General features: G+C 40.5%; 1 protein-coding gene across 1 annotated transcript; it reads right to left on the bottom strand.

Annotated features, from left to right (window-relative positions):
- Positions 1-262: 262 nt before the first annotated feature.
- LOC124116794 (cytochrome P450 3A5-like) lies at positions 263-20,921 on the bottom strand. Its single transcript, XM_048397514.1, has 14 exons — positions 20,845-20,921; positions 17,680-17,776; positions 15,902-15,954; positions 15,280-15,376; positions 13,507-13,635; positions 9,084-9,172; positions 6,107-6,258; positions 4,706-4,833; positions 4,523-4,604; positions 3,892-4,049; positions 2,288-2,376; positions 1,356-1,493; positions 950-1,100; positions 263-512 (listed from the first exon to the last, which is right to left on the bottom strand). Exons 1-14 carry the CDS (start codon positions 20,916-20,918, stop codon positions 405-407), a joined length of 1,545 nt encoding a protein of 514 aa, XP_048253471.1. The 5' UTR covers positions 20,919-20,921; the 3' UTR covers positions 263-404.
- Positions 20,922-21,019: the final 98 nt, after the last annotated feature.

The following is a 21,019-nucleotide window of genomic DNA, read 5'->3' as shown; positions in this document are numbered from 1 at the left end:
CAAACATCACATATTATTAAAATAGTAAATCTACAGTTTTATAATTCGCCATGAGTACAGTATTTGCATCATGACTTTGGAGTGTCGGTCATAAACACCAATGGTTTGAGAATCCTGTCTGTCGAAGAAACTGTTGATGTATTAACAGATACTCCATGTTTTAACCTTATGTGTAAATCTATCTGAACATAGTACTCAATACCTAATTATGGATAGGATTATCAATAAAAAGTAAAAAGAGAACATTTCGTAGTGTGTTTAGTTTTATTCAAACTCTTTCCTGGATGAATCGATTCACTCTCACGGAACTGTCGTCAGGATGTGCCGATCTGGCCGAATGTTTATGTAACTATTTTTCAAACCACGCAGTGAGTGCACATGCGGTAACTACACACTGCGTTAGGTCAGGCATTGGTGTTGTGTCTGGGATCTCCCCGGAGTTCAATCTTGAGTTTGATGTCTTCCTTTGGAACCAGCCGACCATAAGCTAGTGGGTCGAATTCTATGACGTCCTGAAACAATGAGTACACTGATGTGAAGTGATGGCGTCGGTTTCATTGACATATGTTTCATCCACTCTGATCACTTTTCGGTGATGCTATTGTGAGTACCAGACATGTTATGGCGACTCTCTTTGTTTCTTTTATTCGTGTGTGTGTGTGTGTGTGTGTGTGTGTGTGTGTGTGTGTGTGTGTGTGTGTGTGTGCTTGCATGCGTGCCTGTACGATTTGTGCGAGTGCGTGTGTGGGTGAACTGCGTCTACAACAAACATTCACCTGTTGTAAGGGTGTGTGAATGTCTTGTCCCCTCTTCGGCGTATGAAGGAGAGCCTAAGTGATCAAATATTCTGTCCTAGCCGTATCGTTACCGCTGCGAGACAGTACAATACAATGCAACAAGGAGTAACATGTGCCTCTTAAACACTCCATCCAAAGGTCCAGGTACTTACAGGTGTGTCAGGCAGTTTGACAAACTTCACCCTTCTAAGGACATGGATCAGCCCAATCTTCATCTCAATCAATGCCAGTCTGATTGCAATACATTGGCGTGGGCCGTAGCCAAACGGAAGCCATAGCAAAGGATTAATCGTCTCTTTCCACCTGAAATAAGAACAAATAATGGAGTTATAATTATGTTTTGCTCAATTGTAACACATGCTATGTCTTATTTAAAACTCAAACATCACTACAATTACCACTGCTACTTCTGTCTCCTTTACCACCATGCGCTCTTTTGGTAAACTTATCTACTTTCTAAAACAGAACAGAATTTCAGGACATGCAATGTGTTTAACTTATTGATGATAACTTGTTCAGTTAACCCTATATTCTGACAATCATCTATTATGCACCTACCGATCAGGATCAAACGAATCTGGGTGATCAAAATATTCTGGGTCTCTCTGTATTTCTAGGGTTGGGGCTACAACCACGGAGCCTTTAGGGAAAGTGTAGCCCTTGATTTCCACCGTGTTCACAGTTTCCCTGGCTACCCTAGGAACATCAAATCAGATATAGGTATACACGCATATGTGCACATACTCACTCCATGGAAGGAATACCACACTTGGACAAGTTTGAGCTCAACAGCATACATATAGAGGCCATAGGAACGAATTGATGACCACCACAGAGGGATTCGTTAGTAGTAGTCGCTGGCCCCGTAGGGATTGTGGGATAAAATAGACCCCGGCAACCTGTGCTGGTCGTAAGAGGGCACCAAATGGATCGGCAGCGTTATTCCAGCCTTACTAAGTCGATCACTGGATTGTTGTGTCCATACTTGATTATTTACGCCCGCCGTCATATAGCTTGAATATTGGTTCGTGCGGTGTTACACAACAAACAAATAAATTAATAAAAAATAAGCAGGAGCTGGCGTGACTTTCAGTGATCCAATTTTTATGTTCACTCCCATTTTATCCAATCGATACTGATTAGTTTCTGGTGTTTGTGTTTCAAATTTAATGTATATGTTTGCTTGTTTGTTTGTTGTTTAACGTCGCACTCAGCAGTATTTCAGCTATATGATGGCGGTCTGTAAATAATCGAGTCTGGACAAGACAACCCAGTGCTTGACATCATGCGCATCAATCCACGCAAATGGGATCGATGACATGCATCAACCAAGTCAGCGAGCCTGACCACCCGAACAGGTAGTTTCAAAACTCCCAAAGATCAGTCAATGTGGTTTATACACGGTATGTATTGTGACTGTATCTATTACTAGTGTAGAAATATGGAAGGTAAACGTGTATCCTGTTCTCAACTACAGAAACAAAAATTACAGGGGAATTGAAGGGTAGAGCCTGAGGGTCTCCCGGATGAAGTGTTCCAGATATTCTATCTTCTGTATGTTGTCATACGTCGTCTCCTCCTGAAACAGAGGAACATACAATTGACTATGTTGGTAATGAATAGATCTTGAGGGTGTGGATTTGAAAAATCACATTAAGTATCACGTGAACAATTCCTTGAGTGAAACCCACTGGTAATGGGTAAAGCCTGCAGAAAAAGTATTCAATGCTCCTCATGAATTTTCAAATTTGAGATAACCGTTCCCATCCGTGTTGGAGTCGAAGTTCAGCTAGCATGGCTGAGGGTTGTCGACGATGATGTAGATGTTTTCCAATGATGCCCGTCACGTTGGTAACATGCTGAAAGATCGGGGTTTAGTGCTTGTCATGTTAATAATGTTATCCTGGCGCAAGTCACAATCCGACTAAGTGAGAATTGTTATTTGAAAGAATACCCATGGACCAGCGTCTGGTGCAAGGGGTAGGCTGAAAGGCTGGAATATAGTGTCACTCAGCTATTCCAGCTAAATAATAGAGTCTGGACCAGATAATCCAGTGATTGATATCATGAGCATCGATCCACGCAGTTGGGATACGATGACATGCATCAACCAAATCAGCGAGTCTCACCACGCGATCCCGTTAGTCGCCTTTTATGAAAAGCACGGGCTCCTGAAGACCAAGTCTAACCCGGATCTTCTAGGGTCACTTATCCATGCGGATAATCTGCATGAAGACAGTTTTGAATGGTCTAGCACGAAACTCTTAATACAAGCAGGCCTGTGTAGATGTCATTGGTTATATTAAATGTTTGTTACTGATTCTGTAGAACCGTAGTCCTGATGAGACGATGCGAGATGGGTGTTGTGGATCAAGGGTGTCCTGATCGTGGTAACTAACTTTGACAAATTAAGTGTTTCCGCTGTTACATGCTGAAATGTAACCGTCTCTGTGGTCTAAAGGTAGAGCGTCCGCCCGGAGCGCGGAAGGTGCGGGGTTCGATTCCCGACCGCGTCATACCATAAGACGTCAAAAGATGGTACTTGTTGTTACTGTCTGGCGCTCGGCATTAAGGGGCTAAAACAAGGACAAGGAGTCAGTATACTGTGTCTGAGTGGAGTATTCACACACAATTTCACCTCACCTGCTGACATGTAACAATCTGAAGGACAGCTCTTGCCCTCAGATGTGTCATGTTGCAGAGCCTGCATTAATAATTGGACATCAACAATGATCAGATGGTACAGTGTGTACTTCATAAAGTTGTGTGAGTCACTTTACCGACGTGCTTTCTCCACATATCGGTCCGCGAGATCTCCCGCGACGTGCCAGCTTTACAAAATAGCTTCCCGCCTGCATCAGATACGGGGAAACTCAACTCGAGATATAACCACCACCAGGCATTTCAGTGATCAATACTCGAAACTTTGATTGAAACTCTGCTATACTCGAGTTAGCATTAGCAGTTTCATCCTTTAAGCTGTTCTTTGTCAACTCAACACTGAATGAAGCATAAAATCGAGTATTCATAACTGAATTTTTCGCTTTCAATAAAAGGTAAGAAAGTGTCGTTTAAATTGCTCTCTGAATCATACATCACCAATCTCGGAGTGGATTTCCTCCACAAGTTTCCTCTGAACATGGGGATGAGTAGCCAGAACATAGGCCATGAACTGCAGGGACGTTGAGACGGTCTCGAACCCAGCACCGAAGAAGAACACAACCTGGGCATATATTTCATCCGGCGACAAGCCTGTAATATGGACCCAACATGATACATGGCAGTGGACTGACATATCTGTTTGTTTGTCAGTTGTTTAATGCAACACTCGGCAATATTCCAGCTATATGACGGCGTTGTGTAAGATATCGAGCCTGGACTAAATAATTCTAACCATCGATCTACGCTTTTGGGACACGGTGACATGCATCAACCAAGTCAGCGATCCTGTTCACCATCACCCGTCAGTCGCCTCTTATGACAAGCATGGGTTGCTGGGGAACAATTCAAACTCTGATCCTGACTGATCTTTGGACTGATATATGGAGATATAAAGTAATAACTATGAAAATAATTCTGCATATGTAACCTGAAGCATTTAGGCAATGCCACTCAGGATGATGGGTAGGTAGCATATACCAGGGCTATGGCCTATATTACGTAGTGTTTTTGTTACTGATCGATTGCTGTGGAAACATCACAATATCCTTAGCATGTTCACTCACGTTTAGCTTGTGAGGATGTCTTTCCTTTCCCAACCGTGTTACCTTTAGCGTCAATCAAAAGTTGAAGAATATCCATCTTCGTCTACAATAGGAAGGCTCGCCTTAGTTTTGTGTTGAAGAACATCTATCTAACGGAAATAGTGAGAGCTAGGCAAACTTTCAACAGTAAATGACGATACCTACTTTATCAAACAGCTGTCTCCGCTGCACATAGATTCTTTCGGCTGTGTCTCTGTAGAAGTTGACGGCACTGCTGGTGAATGTGTAGACCCCACACAGCTTCAGCAGAGGTTTAAGAGCAGGGAACATTGCTGGAGGAAGACGAATACGCCAAACAGGTGGAATGGGGTAATGGTTCAGGTTCACATTTATCCGCATGTTTATTTATTTTTTGTTTGTTTTGTTTTACGCCGCACTCAGCAATATTCCAGCTGTATGACAGCGGTCTGTAAATAATCGAGTCTGGACCAGACAATCCAGTGATTGATATCTTGAGCATCGATCCACGCAATTGGGACCGATGACATTCATCAACCAAGTCAGCGAGCCTGACCACCCGATCCCGTTAGTCGCCTTTTACGGCAAGCATGGGTTGCTGATCGAAGACCCTTTCTACCCCGGATCGTCACGGGTCTTATCCGCATGTGTACAAGCTTCAAAAATATGTTTTCGAATAAAAATAATGATGACTCAATCCGACAACGGCAATGTCGAATCAGTACAACAACGAACTATGAACTGCGCCCCTCGTGGGTTATTCTCCCTGCATTGATTTATAGGAGCATAATTTATGTCCTGAAATGACGTCATGACACAATGTTTTATCGCAATATACTCTGATGTTAATTACCGACGGGTTGAGCATCAACGTTATTGATACTAAATAGATCTCTAAAACATTTGTTATTTCTGATGTTATTTCTAAATATATCTCTAAAACATTTGTTATTTCTGATGTAGTTTAAATGATTCATAAAAAAGACAATTTACAACACGTACTTTCTACGTCTTCTACTATGTACGTAAACCTATAATAACTACACATGTCACACGTCATTGCAGACAGTGAGTGAACGCTTCTGAAACTTGAACTTGCCGCGAAAAGCTGCACGATTTCTGACGTAGCTTTAAGCAATAATCACTCACTCATACCCACAACAAGAGTGTTCTCGAAGCCAAAATAAGGGGCATAATTCTTCACCACGTGTTGTACCACCTAAGGCAAGAGGGCTGCCCGGACTTTTATGTTTATATTATCACAGACGTCACTGTCCGCCAATCTCTAAATGTCAACACATTATTATTCTAATTCACAGTACGATATTACACAGTCAATTTGCTAGTTATAAACCCCGTTAGCCCGGTTACCTTAAGTCAGCATGAAGACAATGTGTGGATCCCCTCCTTATCTAGGCAGCAATGTTGCTGACACCACCATTAAACCCAACCCACCCTCTGGTAATGGCGTTTTATATTATGATTATGTAATATAGTGGCAGAGCACATTCCAAATTGTATGTTTCACAATTCAGAAGCAAAAAATATTTTTAACCTTAATATCTCAATGATATCCCTTTTCCTCACCAGACAATAACAGGAATTTATTTTTGACGAATCCACTTGAAAACAACTTCGACGAATTGACAACAAATGGGTTCGAAAGATCCTTCTGAGAATCTATTTGAATACCGAAGGCTGTTCCGGCAATAGTGTCCAGGGCGAAAGCTACAAAATACCTGAAAGAGTGCAAACATGATAATTGCAGAATAAGAATACCAAAATTCTGAAATGTTGATATGACTTTCATTATCCTCTCTCGTACCCTTTTCAGTCGTGCATAGGTTGATGTATGTCAGAATCTTCACAAGAAACATAGTTAATACCTCTGTTTAATTCTTGATAGAGGATTCCACGTTAGACAACTGCACCTGGAGGAAAGTGTCTACTTTGAAAGAGTTTATTTTCCAAAGATAGTTTCACACAATGATATTACTTATTTTGGTATGCAAAATGCTACCTGTTCAGCTATAACATACGTAACAGTTACTCAAAAAGTAAATGTTGGTGATATATTTTACCTACAACGATGCCACGGTGTTGGCATCCTGTTTACGGAATGGTAGCACTTGACACTGAACAATAAACTACCGGGAGAAGGAAAGTATACGCTGTACAACAGGACTGGACCAAAACATGACAAACGTTATCAAAGCTTTGCTGGGCTAAAAAAACAATCGAAGTAAACACTGCAAACTTAAGGTAAAAAACAACAACGATAACATCCGTATCAAATACATCACCATTGAATAACAATATCTTGACATGTTTATTTTTAGCCATCATCAAACTTGGATTTATGCTTTTCATTTCCCTGGCTTTTTTAAGGAATTGCGTGAAATATTTTGTTATTGTCATAGAGGTATTCCTAAAAACACTTGAGTCAAATGAGCAAATACTTTCGCAGTGACAAATCAGTACAATGAGCAAGTATCTGTGAACACTGGAAAATGGAAGAACTCACATGTAGATGCTATGACAAAATAAAACACTTTTCCAGTCTTTCCAAGCAACAAACTGCAAATGTCAATATATTGAGACTATTTCCCTCATCCCAAAGACGCCGCCGCAGCCATGGTCACAATAAAAGATGAATGCCAAATGATACCAATGATTTGAAGGTTGTGGTGCTTTCTTTGAAACGTTTGGCTAAATCAGAAAATGACCACTTGTTCCTGAATTTGAAACTTGGAACAGATGCTTGAGTAATTTTCTCAGACATAAATCACTTTCCCTAAATTTTTCCACAATGTTTATGAAGACGCGTGCACTGAAACACTGTGTCATACTTGTGGAAAAATATAACGTCATCTGTAAAATCATATAATAGTTTATTGAATATGGATCGTGATGTGATCTTGCTAACATCTTATATACCACCGTGTGGATCTACATATTGTACTGTGATTGGAAATGTCTCCACATTGAACTGAGGTAATGGATAACACCAATGATGTATCAGATTGTCATACATGAAAATACGTGGAGATTTGAATTTTTGAGTTGGACGTGGAAATCAGCCTCCTGAAACATCCAGTCTCCTGAAACATCCAGTCTCCTGAAACATCCAGTCTCCTGAAACATCCATTCTCCTGAAACATCCAGCCTCCTGAAACATCCAGTCTCCTGAAACATCCAGTCTCCTGAAACATCCAGTCCTACTGAAGAGGATATTTTCTGCGGAAGACGACCCTGTCTATGTAGGTGAAAGATCTATTTGTGATAACTTTGTACAAAAATTCGAAATTTTCTTTTAGATCTGTTATGTTTTTTGCATGTACATACTTAATGGAAGCTTAAAAGACGACTTGACAGTTGAATTTGCTTATATACCTGGTGTACTTTAATCGATTTGTTTATTTCCTCGCCAGGTTATTTGAATATATCTAAACAGTGTTTATAGACTTAGGAGTAGGTAGTCGGCATTTGCCTGTCATCTTGGAATTTGATGCCACACTTAAATACATGTGGGTTAAGAAGCTACACCTGTTTATAGTTCCTAAAATAGGTTTTATACAATATATAAGTGATGCTTCAAATTGAGTTTCCTGTTGGATAAATGATCATTGGCATTTGGTGAGAAACATCATTGATATCGTTGTCACCGATGAGCAGGTGAACATGCTTGTGAACTGTTATTATGCTGATGGGTGTGGTCTTGAATCTAGATTAATCTTTAATTCTTTTTAGCAAATGATGTTTTTTCTGCAGAAGAAACTTTCAGTTGTAAAGCCAGCATGAATAAAGCAGAGTCAGACTTGTCGGATATTTTTACCAATACTGTCAAAACACTGTCAATACTTCTCCATGCTTCAGAGAATGGATACATAAATGTTAATTGATACACGTGGTCGTGTTAGGCAACGTCGAAATGATAGTCAAACCAATGTCAACCTGAGGCCTCATGACAGATTTGGCGGTGGATCGGTAATGATGTGTGGTGGTATCATTATGACTAAGTGAACCCTACTCCATATAGTGCAAGGAAGGGTCAATGGAAAGTACCATCTGGACAACATACTGGCACCATTTGCTGTCCCGTTTGCAAGGCACTTGGGTCGATATTTTTGTCTTTCAGGACAACGACTTTGCTCGCCGTGCATGAATCGTCAATGCTCACATCCACCAGCACAACATCCACAGAGTGCCATCTCCAGCAATAAGAACGGGCCTTTCCTCTACTGATCACGTCTGGGACATAATAGGGAGACGTACGCGTCAACGTCATAGGCCGTCAAACCCGTTGGCCTGACTTTGTCAGGCGCGTCTAGAGACGTGGGACAGACACCCTCAAAACGCCATTGGGAGACTCATATGAAATATGCCTCGTCAAGTGAATGAATGTTTCAACTATCAAATTTCCCATCTTGCCCCTATCGTCCTTCCGAGTTTTCCCGACTTTTTAAAAGAGCATATATGGGCCTATGAGCATTCTGAATAAAGAGGGGGGCGGGTAGATAATCTGAACGTCCTCGTTTTATTTCATCATCAACTTATCACCTACTCTTTCAAATAAATGGCGTCTGTGTGTCCTGCAGCCTCGGCAAGGTTCCTGGCCAGGGACTCCGCCGCTGTGTTGATGTGAGCACACGTCTGTAATGCACAATGCTAACTGCTATTTAATACTTTCTATTCAATTGAGGTGTGTGGTTAAATTATAGGTGAGTATTATCCTACTTCAGAAATCTGTCAGAAGTGATCCGCCCGTCCTACCAGTGGCTTCCGTCTTGAGAAGAGACCCACTTCTGACAAATGTCAGAAGTGAAGTGCCCGCCCTACCAGTGGCTTCCGTCTTGAGATGGTTCCCACTTCTGACAAATGTCAGAAGTGAACTCCCCGCCCTACCAGTAGCATACATCGTGAGATTTTACCTACTTCACAAATTTGTCAGAAGTGAACCGACTCCGTATCAATAGCACGCTTCGTGAGATGACACCCACTTTAGAAATTTGTATAGCTCTTGATATTGCTTTGAAAGCTTTGGCCAAACCAGAAACCGTGAAACAGACAAAGACCTCATGTTCATGAATTTGTAATTGGCAAACAAAGGGAATTGATGTCTAATGTTTAAGTAACACTTAGAGGAACAACCAACAGTTTTATTTCCCCATACAAACACAATCACATCCAAGTTGTTCAACTTTACGAAAATGTTGCAGAACGTGCCTGCTCATGATATAAAATCGACAACTTGTGGCTGCCAAGATTCATCATTATTATACCAATGCGTTGACCATATAATAACAGGTTATTTTGCCTTTTACGCCCAAATGAATTGCTTCCTCGGACTGCTTATTCTCTGACGTTACATATCCTCTATTGTTGACCATAATAACCTTCAACAGTTACTGCAATGTTAACCAAATATCATGCACAACCTGCTATCAATCGGAATCACAGCTTTAGAGTGAGTGAGTGAGTTAAAATTTTAAGTCACATCGGCAATATTTCAGCCATATCGTGACTATCAATAGTTAAGCATGATCAATACAATTGAACTTATATAAAAACCTGCCAACGAAGGACAGTAAAATTACTAGACAATTAAACTAGTACGGAATTATTAAAAAGAAAAGCACTATATATAACGATACAAGATAAAAACGGTCTATAGATCGCCAGCAATTGAAGGTAGATCACCATACTAGGGACCATGGGGACTTACAGTACTTTTGCTTCCTGCATGGACCCCAGCAGGATTTACATCATCCCTTCAAGTGTTGGCGATTATTGGCAGAGTTAGCCTAACACATTAAAATAACACATATTCTACGATTAAAAACGTGGTAGTTCTTAATTTTTTTGAAAGATCAGGAACTTACTTATCCTCTCAGGGGGACAATAATTTTACAGTACCTTACCCTCCTTCGAGGATACAGCCACTAACAATCGCACTTGTTAATTTAATCTACCAAATTTAAAACATTGTGTTTAAACAAACCATATCAATCAACATTTTTCAAAAAAGTATACGAGAATTAATACTAGTAAAACATCCTTTAAAGAAGATGATTTGAAATATTGTTCCCTTGCGATGGAAAAACACAGCTTTAGAATCAATGTGGATGCTGTCGAAGCGTATGTTACAACAATGGGCCAGTAGAGAAGATGAACCTGTTGAATGTCTTTCACAGCGGGTTATCTCAGTGCTGGATGTTGTCATTGGTACAATGCACAAATTGAAAACGAGAAACATAATAGGACAACCCTGTTCTGTCCCAGCTGCTTGTCATCCAAAGTAGGTCTGTTGCTGCTCCTGAATAGGCTTTAAATAACAAAGCCATTACATGTAAATGTAAAACATTATGCCAGAGTCTCCGTCATCCGTCGAGACATTTCCACTGGGCATTATTGGCAAAATAGCGGGGAAAACTATTTGAATGGACCAATGTAAATCAGTAACAACACCACGTGTTGAACAGAGTAAGCATGTCCTGCACTGACGGTAACACCCACCACTCACAATTTGCATAAAAAGGTGTGTGTTTGTTTGTTTGCCATGCGACGGCTAACCATAAACCATCCAGACAATGGAGTGAAAATCCGCATTTACTGATTTCGTTGAAACCAAAACTGATATCCGCTGTGCACAAGAGATTCTGCTGCAGATAAGTAAAGTGCAGCCTTAAATAAAGCGACAAAACCGTTTCCATATCAAATAGAAATCTCTGAAAAAGACAGAGTCGAAAGTACGATTCCAACTATATCCTAAGCACCCGTCACAAACACATGCAAAGGCAAGTAATTTTTTCTGAAAAAGCACGGGAACATATGGTACAAGTCAAAATAGGGAATTGCATTGGACATAATTTTTGTCACAGATGCTTCAAATTTTGAAAATCCTCCACATGTCTACGATAAAGTTGTTTGAAAGCTTCACTCAGACCTTGTATGTGAACCTTCTGAGTCGTATGACGCTCTTTGAATTCTTGGTGGAAACAGCATGATAGAACGTATCTCCAAATTTGTGAAATGTAAACACCAAAGGCTGGAGCTGCTGGAATCGTGCTCGACATGAAGGGAAAGTTGACTATTGGAAAGTTGAAGTCACCACTCTTGCCATACATTGTTTTGTCATTCTGAACCTTTATGCACAGATCTAAATATGAAACAGATGAGGCGGTCTCACTGGTCTTCATTATTTCTATTACAGATAGGTAAATCAGTGGAAGGGAATTGGCTATTTGATTTTTATTGAACGATATTAGATCATCGAAATACCTATAGCCTCAGGTAAACTTCTTGGCCAAATTACCTTGTTTTGACTTTGCCAGTCCGAGCAGCAATTCCCATTTAAATGCACATAGAAACTGATCCACAAGTAGGGGGGCACAATTGATGCTCATGGGGGATGCCTTCTACTTGCCTAAATGTCTTACCCAAAAACGTAACGTAGATCTTATCAATGAGGAATTCCAGCATTTCACATATTCTTTTCTCAGTAAACTTCAGATGGCATTTGCTTTCAGTTTTTACAAAATGTCCTGAACCTCTGAATGTAGATTCGTTACTGTATCTGTGATCACCACGTTTTGTAACAGAAGCCCCATGAATCAAGGAATGAAGTTTTCCCTTAAGTTTGTCATGTGGGATAGTGCTGTACAAAGTTGAATCAAAATCAAATGAAAGGACAGAATCGAGCTTGGTTCTTTTCTGAGATTGCAAAGAGTCATGCAAATGCTTTGAGTTTTCGAGAATCCTCATGTTATTATTTCAACTTGTCCCAAATAGGTTTTTAAGAGTCAAGTTGAAAGTACTAATGCATGGTTTGGGCAAATTTCGTCCTCGGTTAACATACTGGCCTATTTGTGGCATTAGTTGATATGGGATCAAACAATTACTGTAGTGATGCTTTTACATATAATGGTTATGTCATTGGGACCAACAACGGACTTTTCCGGACTTTGGAGGACAGCTGGCTAGGACAGAATGAGTTTATTCCTATTCCGTTTCTTCTTTTTACGTTTGTGCGTTAAACCAATGACAACATCACATACTGACCTAACCCACTCAGAAAGACATTTAACAGGTTCCTCTTCTCTTTTGGCCCATTTTTTGGCATTCGTGACCAACTCGTGTTATTCCGGGACAACCCGAATAGCGACTCGTGCCTCTCTCATGGCCACTTTTGCGACCGGGTTCCGTCTTAGCGCAAACGGGCATACCTAAAACAATTGTCAACTCGTTGCGTAATGGTTCACATATCTTTCCCAATATATAATATATATTTCAGATGCAATTTAAAGTTCATCGCTACATGCGAAATTATACAGTATGATTGAACACATTTAACTGTGTCTTAGGTACATTTTTAGACGCAAGACATATATAAAATCAAAAAAATATTTCTGAGGGATTCTTTGACGAAGAACTTGAAATCATACGCGCATTCTGATTGGTTTGTCGTATTTTCGCACATAACATTCATCGATAGGGGGACGAGTCTTCTTGCAGGTTACGGAAAGGGGCGAGTGGTGATGAATGATTTTTGGGGGCACATATTTCGACAGCATCCGTAATGATTTTAAAGTGGTGCTTCCAATTGCTCACAGTATTTGGGTCCATATTTGAATAACTGACGATGGAACATGATATTATGGAAATATGTTCGTTATGCAACACAGTGGAGGCAGTTTGAAAATCAGAATTTTATAATTAACTTTGCTTTTAGCGGAAATTTCTTAAGACTTTGGAAAAATGTTCCGCTTGAGTACCCGCAATTACCCAATTCTTATGACCCAAATCGTGATCCGAAATCCGAACCTAGAACCTCGTGGATAAAAGCAGAAGACTGAACCTAAACAAGTATCTGGACACAAGTTGTGTCTATGTGGGTATTCACGCCGTGATATAACTGGAATACTGTTAAAATCGGTGTTAAACCCAATTCACTCACTTACTATGTGGGTATTCAGTGATCCACTTACGTTCTTCAGTTTTGACCCAGTGAAGGCAGGAGTCATGATATGGCGAAGTCGATACCATGAATCCCCCCTGGCAAAGGTGAGTGCGATGTCTATAGGGTGTGGATTCATGTTGAGCGACTGGAATATGGACTGAAATAATAAAATATTGCACTAATAAGTCAGTTGGGTCAACCTGTCAGTGTCTGCAACTGTGCAGCTGTATTTCAGTGTAGCTTTGTGTCTGTCAGTGTAGCTGTATGTCAGTGTAGCTGTGTGTCTGTCTGTCAGTGTAGCTGTAGGTCTCTCAATGTTGCTGAGCGTCTGTCTGCAAGTGTAGCTGTGTGTCCGTCTGTTAGTATAGCTGTGTGTGTGTCTGTCAATGTAGCTGCATGTCTCTCAATGTAGCTGAATGTATGTCTGCAAGTGTAGCTGTATATGTCAGTGTAGCTGTATGTCTCTCAATGTAGCTGAGTGTATGTCTGCAAGTGTAGCTGTATATGTCAGTGTAGCTGTGTGTCTCTCAATGTAGCTGATTGTCTGTCTGCAAGTGTAGGTGTATTATAGTGTAGCTGTATGTCAGTGTAGCTGTATGTCTCAATGTAGCTGAGTGTCTGTCTGCAAGTGTAGCTGTATGTCAGTGTAGCTGTATATGTCAGTGTAGCTGTATGTCTCAATGTAGCTGAGCGTCTGTCTGCAAGTGTAGCTGTATGTCAGTGTAGCTGTGTAGCTGTATGTCAGTGTAGCTGTGTAGCTGTATATGTCAGTGTAGCTGTATATGTCAGTGTAGCTGTATATGTCAGTGTAGCTGTATATGTCAGTGTAGCTGTATGTCTCAATGTAGCTGAGTGTCTGTCTGCAAGTGTAGCTGTATGTCAGTGTAGCTGTATGTCATTGTAGCTGTATATGTCAGTGTAGCTGTATGTCAGTGTAGCTGTATGTCTCAATGTAGCTGAGTGTATGTCTGCAAGTGTAGCTGTATGTCATTGTAGCTGTATATGTCAGTGTAGCTGTATGTCAGTGTAGCTGTATGTTTCAATGTAGCTGAGTGTCTGTCTGCAAGTGCAGCTGTATGTCAGTGTAGTTGTGTAGCTGTATATGTGAGTGTAGCTATATGTCTCAATGTAGCTGAGTGTATGTCTGCAAGTGTAGCTGTATGTCATTGTAGCTGTATATGTCAGTGTAGCTGTATGTCATTGTAGCTGTATATGTCAGTGTAGCTGTATGTCAGTGTAGCTGTATGTCTCAATGTAGCTGAGTGTATGTCTGCAAGTGTAGCTGTATGTCATTGTAGCTGTATATGTCAGTGTAGCTGTATGTCAGTGTAGCTGTATGTCTCAATGTAGCTGAGTGTCTGTCTGCAAGTGCAGCTGTATGTCAGTGTAGTTGTGTAGCTGTATATGTGAGTGTAGCTATATGTCTCAATGTAGCTGAGTGTCTGTTTGCCAGTGTTGCTGTGTGTCTCTCAATGTAGTCTGTCTGCAAGTGTAGCTGTATGTCAGTGTAGCTGTGTGTATGTTAGTATAAATGTGTGTGTGTGTGTCTGTCAGTGTAGCTGTAACTATGTTTGTTTGCCAGTGTAGCTGTGTGTCTGTCGGTTTAGCTGTATGTCACTCAATGTACATGTCTGTCTGTCAGTATAGCTGTATGTATATCTGCCAGTGTGGATGTATGTGGCTCGATGTAGGAGTGTAATGTTTTATTAGCGTATACTCAAATAGACACGCCTGCAGGCAGATCTTGTTATAATTACTGGGGACACTCTTTAAACGTTAATTCTTTATCGTAGATGCTTACCATTCTATTCATGAAATTATCAAAGTTCTTCACAAAAACTTCCTTCAAAATATCCAAATCATGAACGAAAATGTATGGTAGCGCGCCCAGGTACTGACTACAAAGCAAAAGGAAACCAATTAGGCATCTGAAATATAACATGGAGGCAATTTTCAGAACATTCACGAGTATACATTCGCTGCAAACACAAATGTGTGTACCTGTGTGTGTGTTCGAGTTGGGTTTAACGCCGCTTTTAACAGTATTCCAGTTATATCACGGTGTGTCAGCTTAATGTGGTAGGAAAGCCCGAAGTGATGCAGGTCTAAGACGTTTACCACTTCGGTGAAACCCAAGAGCACGGGTATGCTGCTGACAAACCTAGAAACATAATCGGGGCGAAACGGGATTCGAACCCTCAATCATAGGTTTCTGGCGTTCCCAAGGGACGCAACTCTGCACAGCGAATCGCGGCGCCTTAGACGACTGGGCCACCCGTGCTCCCAAACACAAAGGTGACAGTGTCCACTCATCTACATAATAAGTGAAGACTAACAGTTGCGCTTCGCTGAGGTCGTAGATGTAGCAAGGTATATTTGTCACCTACAAGGCAGTGCAATGTCCACTGAGAGCTATGACTCACCCGTACACCTTCCCGTACGTTTTCCTGTGTCGGCGATGGCGGTCGACAAGGCCCTGCCAAAGAAGATTGGATCTTGTCATTCTAATCCTTGACATTGAGCTTACTATATTTAATGAGTGAGTTTTGTTTGTTTGTTGTTTAACGCCGCACTCAGCAATATTTCATCTATATGACGGCGGTCTGTAAATAATCAAGTCTGGACCAGACAATCCATGCATGCATCAACCAAGTCAGCGAGCCTGACCACTCGATCCCGTTAGTCGCTTCTTATGACAAGCATCAATGAGTAAGTAAGTGTGTCGGTTGGAGTCTATGCTGATTGTATCAATAGTCAAACAATATCAGGTCGGGAGGCGCAGGGAAAGGAGTTCATACATTGTACCATTTCGGGGAATCGAACCAGGGACTTCGGAGAGATGGAGTCTTGCACTGTCATCGGCAACTTTAAGACCATGCCTGCCAAAATTCTATAATCTTGGATTGGAATACATAATTGGTACAATAATTACTAGTTAGTCATCTCCTTGCCCGTAAGGATAGCTAATGGTAAATATCTAAATCTTGCACGTTGTTAACTATCTCATAGCTGATACACCATGGTATTATTAAATAACATCCACAAATCTCTTTGAATAATCATAAGAAACTGGTCTAAAAATAGAATTTATTGAAGGAGTCCGACTATTTCAAAGCCATATGCAATCTCACCCGCTCTTTTACTATTTTACCAGGTGTAATCTCACCCGCTCTTTAACTATTTTACCAGGTGTAATCTCACCCGCTCTTTAACTATTTTACCAGGTCTTATCTCACCCGCTCTTTAACTATTTTACCAGGTGTAATCCCACCCGCTCTTGAACTATTTCACCGGGTGTAATCTCACTCGCTCTTTAACTATTTTACCAGGTGTAATCTCACCCGCTCTTTAACTATTTTACCAGGTGTAATCTCACCCGCTCTTTAACTATTTTACCAGGTGTAATCTCACCCGCTCTTTAACTATTTTACCAGGTCTTATCTCACCCGCTCTTTAACTATTTTACCAGGTGTAATCCCACCCGCTCTTGAACTATTTCACCGGGTGTAATCTCACTCGCTCTTTAACTATTTTACCAGGTGTAATCTCACCCGCTCTTTAACTATTTTACCAGGTGTAATCTCACCCGCTCTTTAACTATTTTACCAGGTGTAATCCCACCCGCTCTTTAACTATTTCACCAGGTGTAATCTCACGAGCTCTTTAACTATCTTACCAGGTGTAATCTCACCCGCTCTTTAACTATTTCACCAGGTGTAATCTCACGAGCTCTTTAACTATTTTACCAGGTGTAATCTCACTCGCTCTTTAACTATTTTTACCAGGTGTAATCGCACCCGCTCTTTAACTATTTTACCAGGTGTAATCTCACCCGCTCTTTAACTTTTTTACCAGGTGTGATCTCACTCGCTCTTTCACTTTTTTACCAGGTGTAATCTCACTCGCTCTTTAACTATTTTACCAGGTGTAATCTCACTCGCTCTTTAACTATTTTACCAGGTGTAATCTCACCCGCTCTTTGACTATTACAGGTGAAACCAGATACTTACACGTATTAATACGTTGACGTAGACCTCTAAATGGATTATTACTGACAGTGGCGTTAACACTTCAACTGTTCTAATCACCAGACAAGTAAATGTAATATTTAGTCAATACACATCCTGCTGCTGATCTAACCGTCGATTATGTGTAACCTTACATTTGCAACACATTTGAAGTTGTATAGAAAATTGTTTACATTTGTTGCCATTTGTTTCAAGTTTCCAAGAAATACAGTTGGAGAGGGTCCCGGGATTCCAGCGTTGGGAAGCATTCGAAGTCGCCATCTGCCGTATCTGTAGACAAGGATGATGTGTTGACATATATTGGTATACAGAAAACAGATATTACCTGTTGCATGGCATCAGGTTTAGCTATTATTCATAGTTATAAAAACAATATACGTTGAACAGTAATACGAAGGGATCAAATTGACAAGACACTCAGTAACAGGGTTTCCTGATCACGTTATCACGGTCATGTTATTCAAAGCTTACACGGCAAATGACACTTTCCAGTCATGGTGTAAAACACAGAGACAAACTGTTTATTGTAAGCACTAATTAGATTTTTAATGTTGGTTTGTTTGTTTGTTGTTTTACGCCGCACTCAGCAATATTCCAGCTATATGACGGCGGTCTGTAAATAATCGCGTCTGGACCAGACAATCCAGTGATTGACATCATGAGCATCGATCCACGCAATTGGGATACGATGGCATACATCAACCAAGTCAGGGAGCCTGATCACCCGATCCCGTTAGTCGCCTCTTACGACAAGCATAGTCACCTTTTACGGCAAGCATGGGTTGCTGAAGATCAATTCTAACCCGGAATCTTCACGGGTCAGATTTTTAATGAAAAAGGTCAAGAAAGGTAACCAAATGTATTACCCATATGGGCTCAAATATGCAGTGTAATATCTTTTTGACATTTGCACAGTGTGCAATTAGTGATTATCGAAGCTTATATTTTTATTGGTCAGTTGATCAAAGATAAATTTTCATTGGACAACGGGACTATTTTTCTCTCACCCCATTCATTCACAAATCGACGCCTTTCATTCAGATGTTTTACGTGCTACAATCACTGATTCGAGATTTATAAGACAAGAAACCAAGTTTCATATCAATAACATGATTTCCCATTTTTTTTTTCATTTATTTGAGATGATTTTCATTTTACAGTAAAAACCAAAACGTCTGCGTTGTTTGTAAACAAACATGGCTGACAATTTGACACCTGTCAAGGAAAATGACCTCCTTAAAGCGGACGGAGATCTGACTGACATGAAGAGTTATTCGTATTATTCAACCTCTGAACACATTTAATATCTTTGTTGTCAAAACTGCATATGGCCAGATTGAAGTTCCAAAATTCAGATTGCGATGTTGCCAGAAACTGTTTCTAGTGCGCCAAGATCAACACCACTAAGTCCAGGTCTGCGTCTGTGTTAGTGGACTTGCTGTTTGATGAATCTTTCGACCACCCGAATCCAAAAACCGGACTTAGTACAGACAGGTTTGCCTTTGTGAACGATGATGACATACAATGTACATCGATAACTGCCAATGAAAATGAAAACACAATGAAAAAGACTAAACTTGACAAGTTGACATGAACTTAGTTCACAAATGTATACAGGTAAGAAAAACACGAAAAATAAGAATACTCACACTTTGAACGATGGCATCAGAATAAAAACAAACTCATTTTGCAACAACTTTTAGACTTTCCGAAAGACAATAGGATGATCCATCATTTTGTAGAATTTTGTAACGTTTTGTGAAGAAATAAGAACGTTGTGACAATTTTTATACAATGTATACGTTTTTGTATCGGCGACGTCAGCACAGAACGGCAATGAGCGGTAGGCAGGCTGACTAACGTCCAGGCACCACGAGGGTTTAATGACACAGGGAAGATGGAACTAAACATTATTCTTTGTAACGTTATCATTTCGGCATGCAAATCAGACGGTTTAGAATTCGAAATGTCTACTTTGAAGAAGATCAAGGGTAGCATAGAGTGTCACATGATATGTAGCGACATGATCACCAACATCTGCTCGCGAATCGATGCACTTTGCTGAACTCGGAGAGGTTTTGAAATCAAAACAAAAATAATTAAAAAATACAAGGAGAAGAAAACTTACCACAGCGAGCTGATCCTGTGTCCGATATTAAGCTATAAACGAAATGAAGTCCGTGAATACGGACGGCTTGGCACCACGTCTTCAGATACCGTGTTAGTCTATCAACAGGTATTCGACCATTAGCATTTATTATTTTTCTTATGACATTTTTTTCATGTCATTCGATAACTAGTAGGATAATCAATAACTGTACTTAATTTTGTTTTATTATTTTCACAAATAACGCTTGTAGAGACATTTTTGTGCAACATGCAGAAATCCATGGTCCACTGACAGACCGTCACGCATACGAGTGACCCTCTATAACCCTCTACACGTTACGTCCTCTACTGATTAGCCTATGAATCACATCAAAATAACAACAAACTCCCGTCATCTACTAGGTTGTGTTTGACAAGTCCTCCTAAAATCCCACATGCACATGTTTCCCACCACTCACACTTGTCTCAAATCACACACGATGTTCATTAAACCTGAAGTCCGGATTAAACTGTAACGCCGGTTCTCTTGTCTCTCCTGGTTTCGGCTGTCTCATATCTGGATCAAGTCGGGTCATTCATTCCGACACTGTGACGTACTTTTCAAAGTTTACCTACTTTTCGTAACTTTTCTCCAACAAACAGGACTTCTGTACAATCCGTCTATGTTGTTATAGGTTTTGGCATTTGTTTCTCATGACACATTAAAAAATTGACACGTTTGCCGTGTTTCCTCTTCTCAATGTGAATGCATGTCTCTGCCTATGCACGACGGTGGCTGTCTGTGATAGTGAGATCTTGTCAAAAGAAGCCTTGATTAAAAAACCTGATGAACCTTTTTGGAAACTTGTCTTCTTTATCAATGCTAGAAAGTGTACGCCGTGTATATCAGACAGAAATATAACTGCTATAGTGCGATCTGTATAGTTTTTTAACAGAACTGTATTTTTTACGCGTAACAACACGTTAAGTGAGTAACGCGATTGTTTTTTGATGCAAAACAGCTGATTCTTGATCGGCGATTTCCCCCCTTGAAACGTCTTTAATATGATTATGGGTAATAAATAGAATAACCCACTTGGTACGAGTGATTACGTAAAATATGTCACTCGTGAAAGCTCGGAACTAAAAACATTAATTTCACTCGTGACATATTTTCCGTTATCACTCGTACCTCGTGGGTTATTCCATAAGTATGTCCGTTGCTGTAGTTAAAACACGAATATACTCACAGATAAATCAGCAAACACAAACCAATTCCATACCAGACAATAGGCAGCATGCCCGAACAGCGAACTATGTCCATACCAGGAACAGTATCTGATTTCATCACCTCGACAACGCGCACCAGTTTATATCCTGCAGCGCCTGCCATATAAGGAATTGAAACAGTGACGTCGTCAGTCA

The sequence above is a fragment of the Haliotis rufescens genome, unplaced genomic scaffold (assembly GCF_023055435.1).
Source record: "Haliotis rufescens isolate VD_foot unplaced genomic scaffold, xgHalRufe1.0.p SCAF_17, whole genome shotgun sequence".
Lineage (NCBI taxonomy): Eukaryota > Metazoa > Mollusca > Gastropoda > Lepetellida > Haliotidae > Haliotis > Haliotis rufescens.
The sequence above is the reverse complement of the archived record's forward strand: the minus strand, read 5'-3'. Positions and strand labels throughout refer to the sequence as shown.

Excerpts from the sequence above, each read along its gene's own strand:
- LOC124116794 (XM_048397514.1), bottom strand. The coding sequence starts at position 20,918 with ATGGACATAGTTCGCTGTTCGGGCATGCTGCCTATTGTCTGGTATGGA. Across the intron at positions 9,173-13,506 it reads CTGGGTCAAAACTGAAGAAC|ACGTGTGCTCACATCAACAC; the intron begins GTAAGTGGATCA and ends TGTGCATTACAG. Across the intron at positions 2,377-3,891 it reads TCCACTCCGAGATTGGTGAT|GAGGAGACGACGTATGACAA; the intron begins GTATGATTCAGA and ends CCTCTGTTTCAG.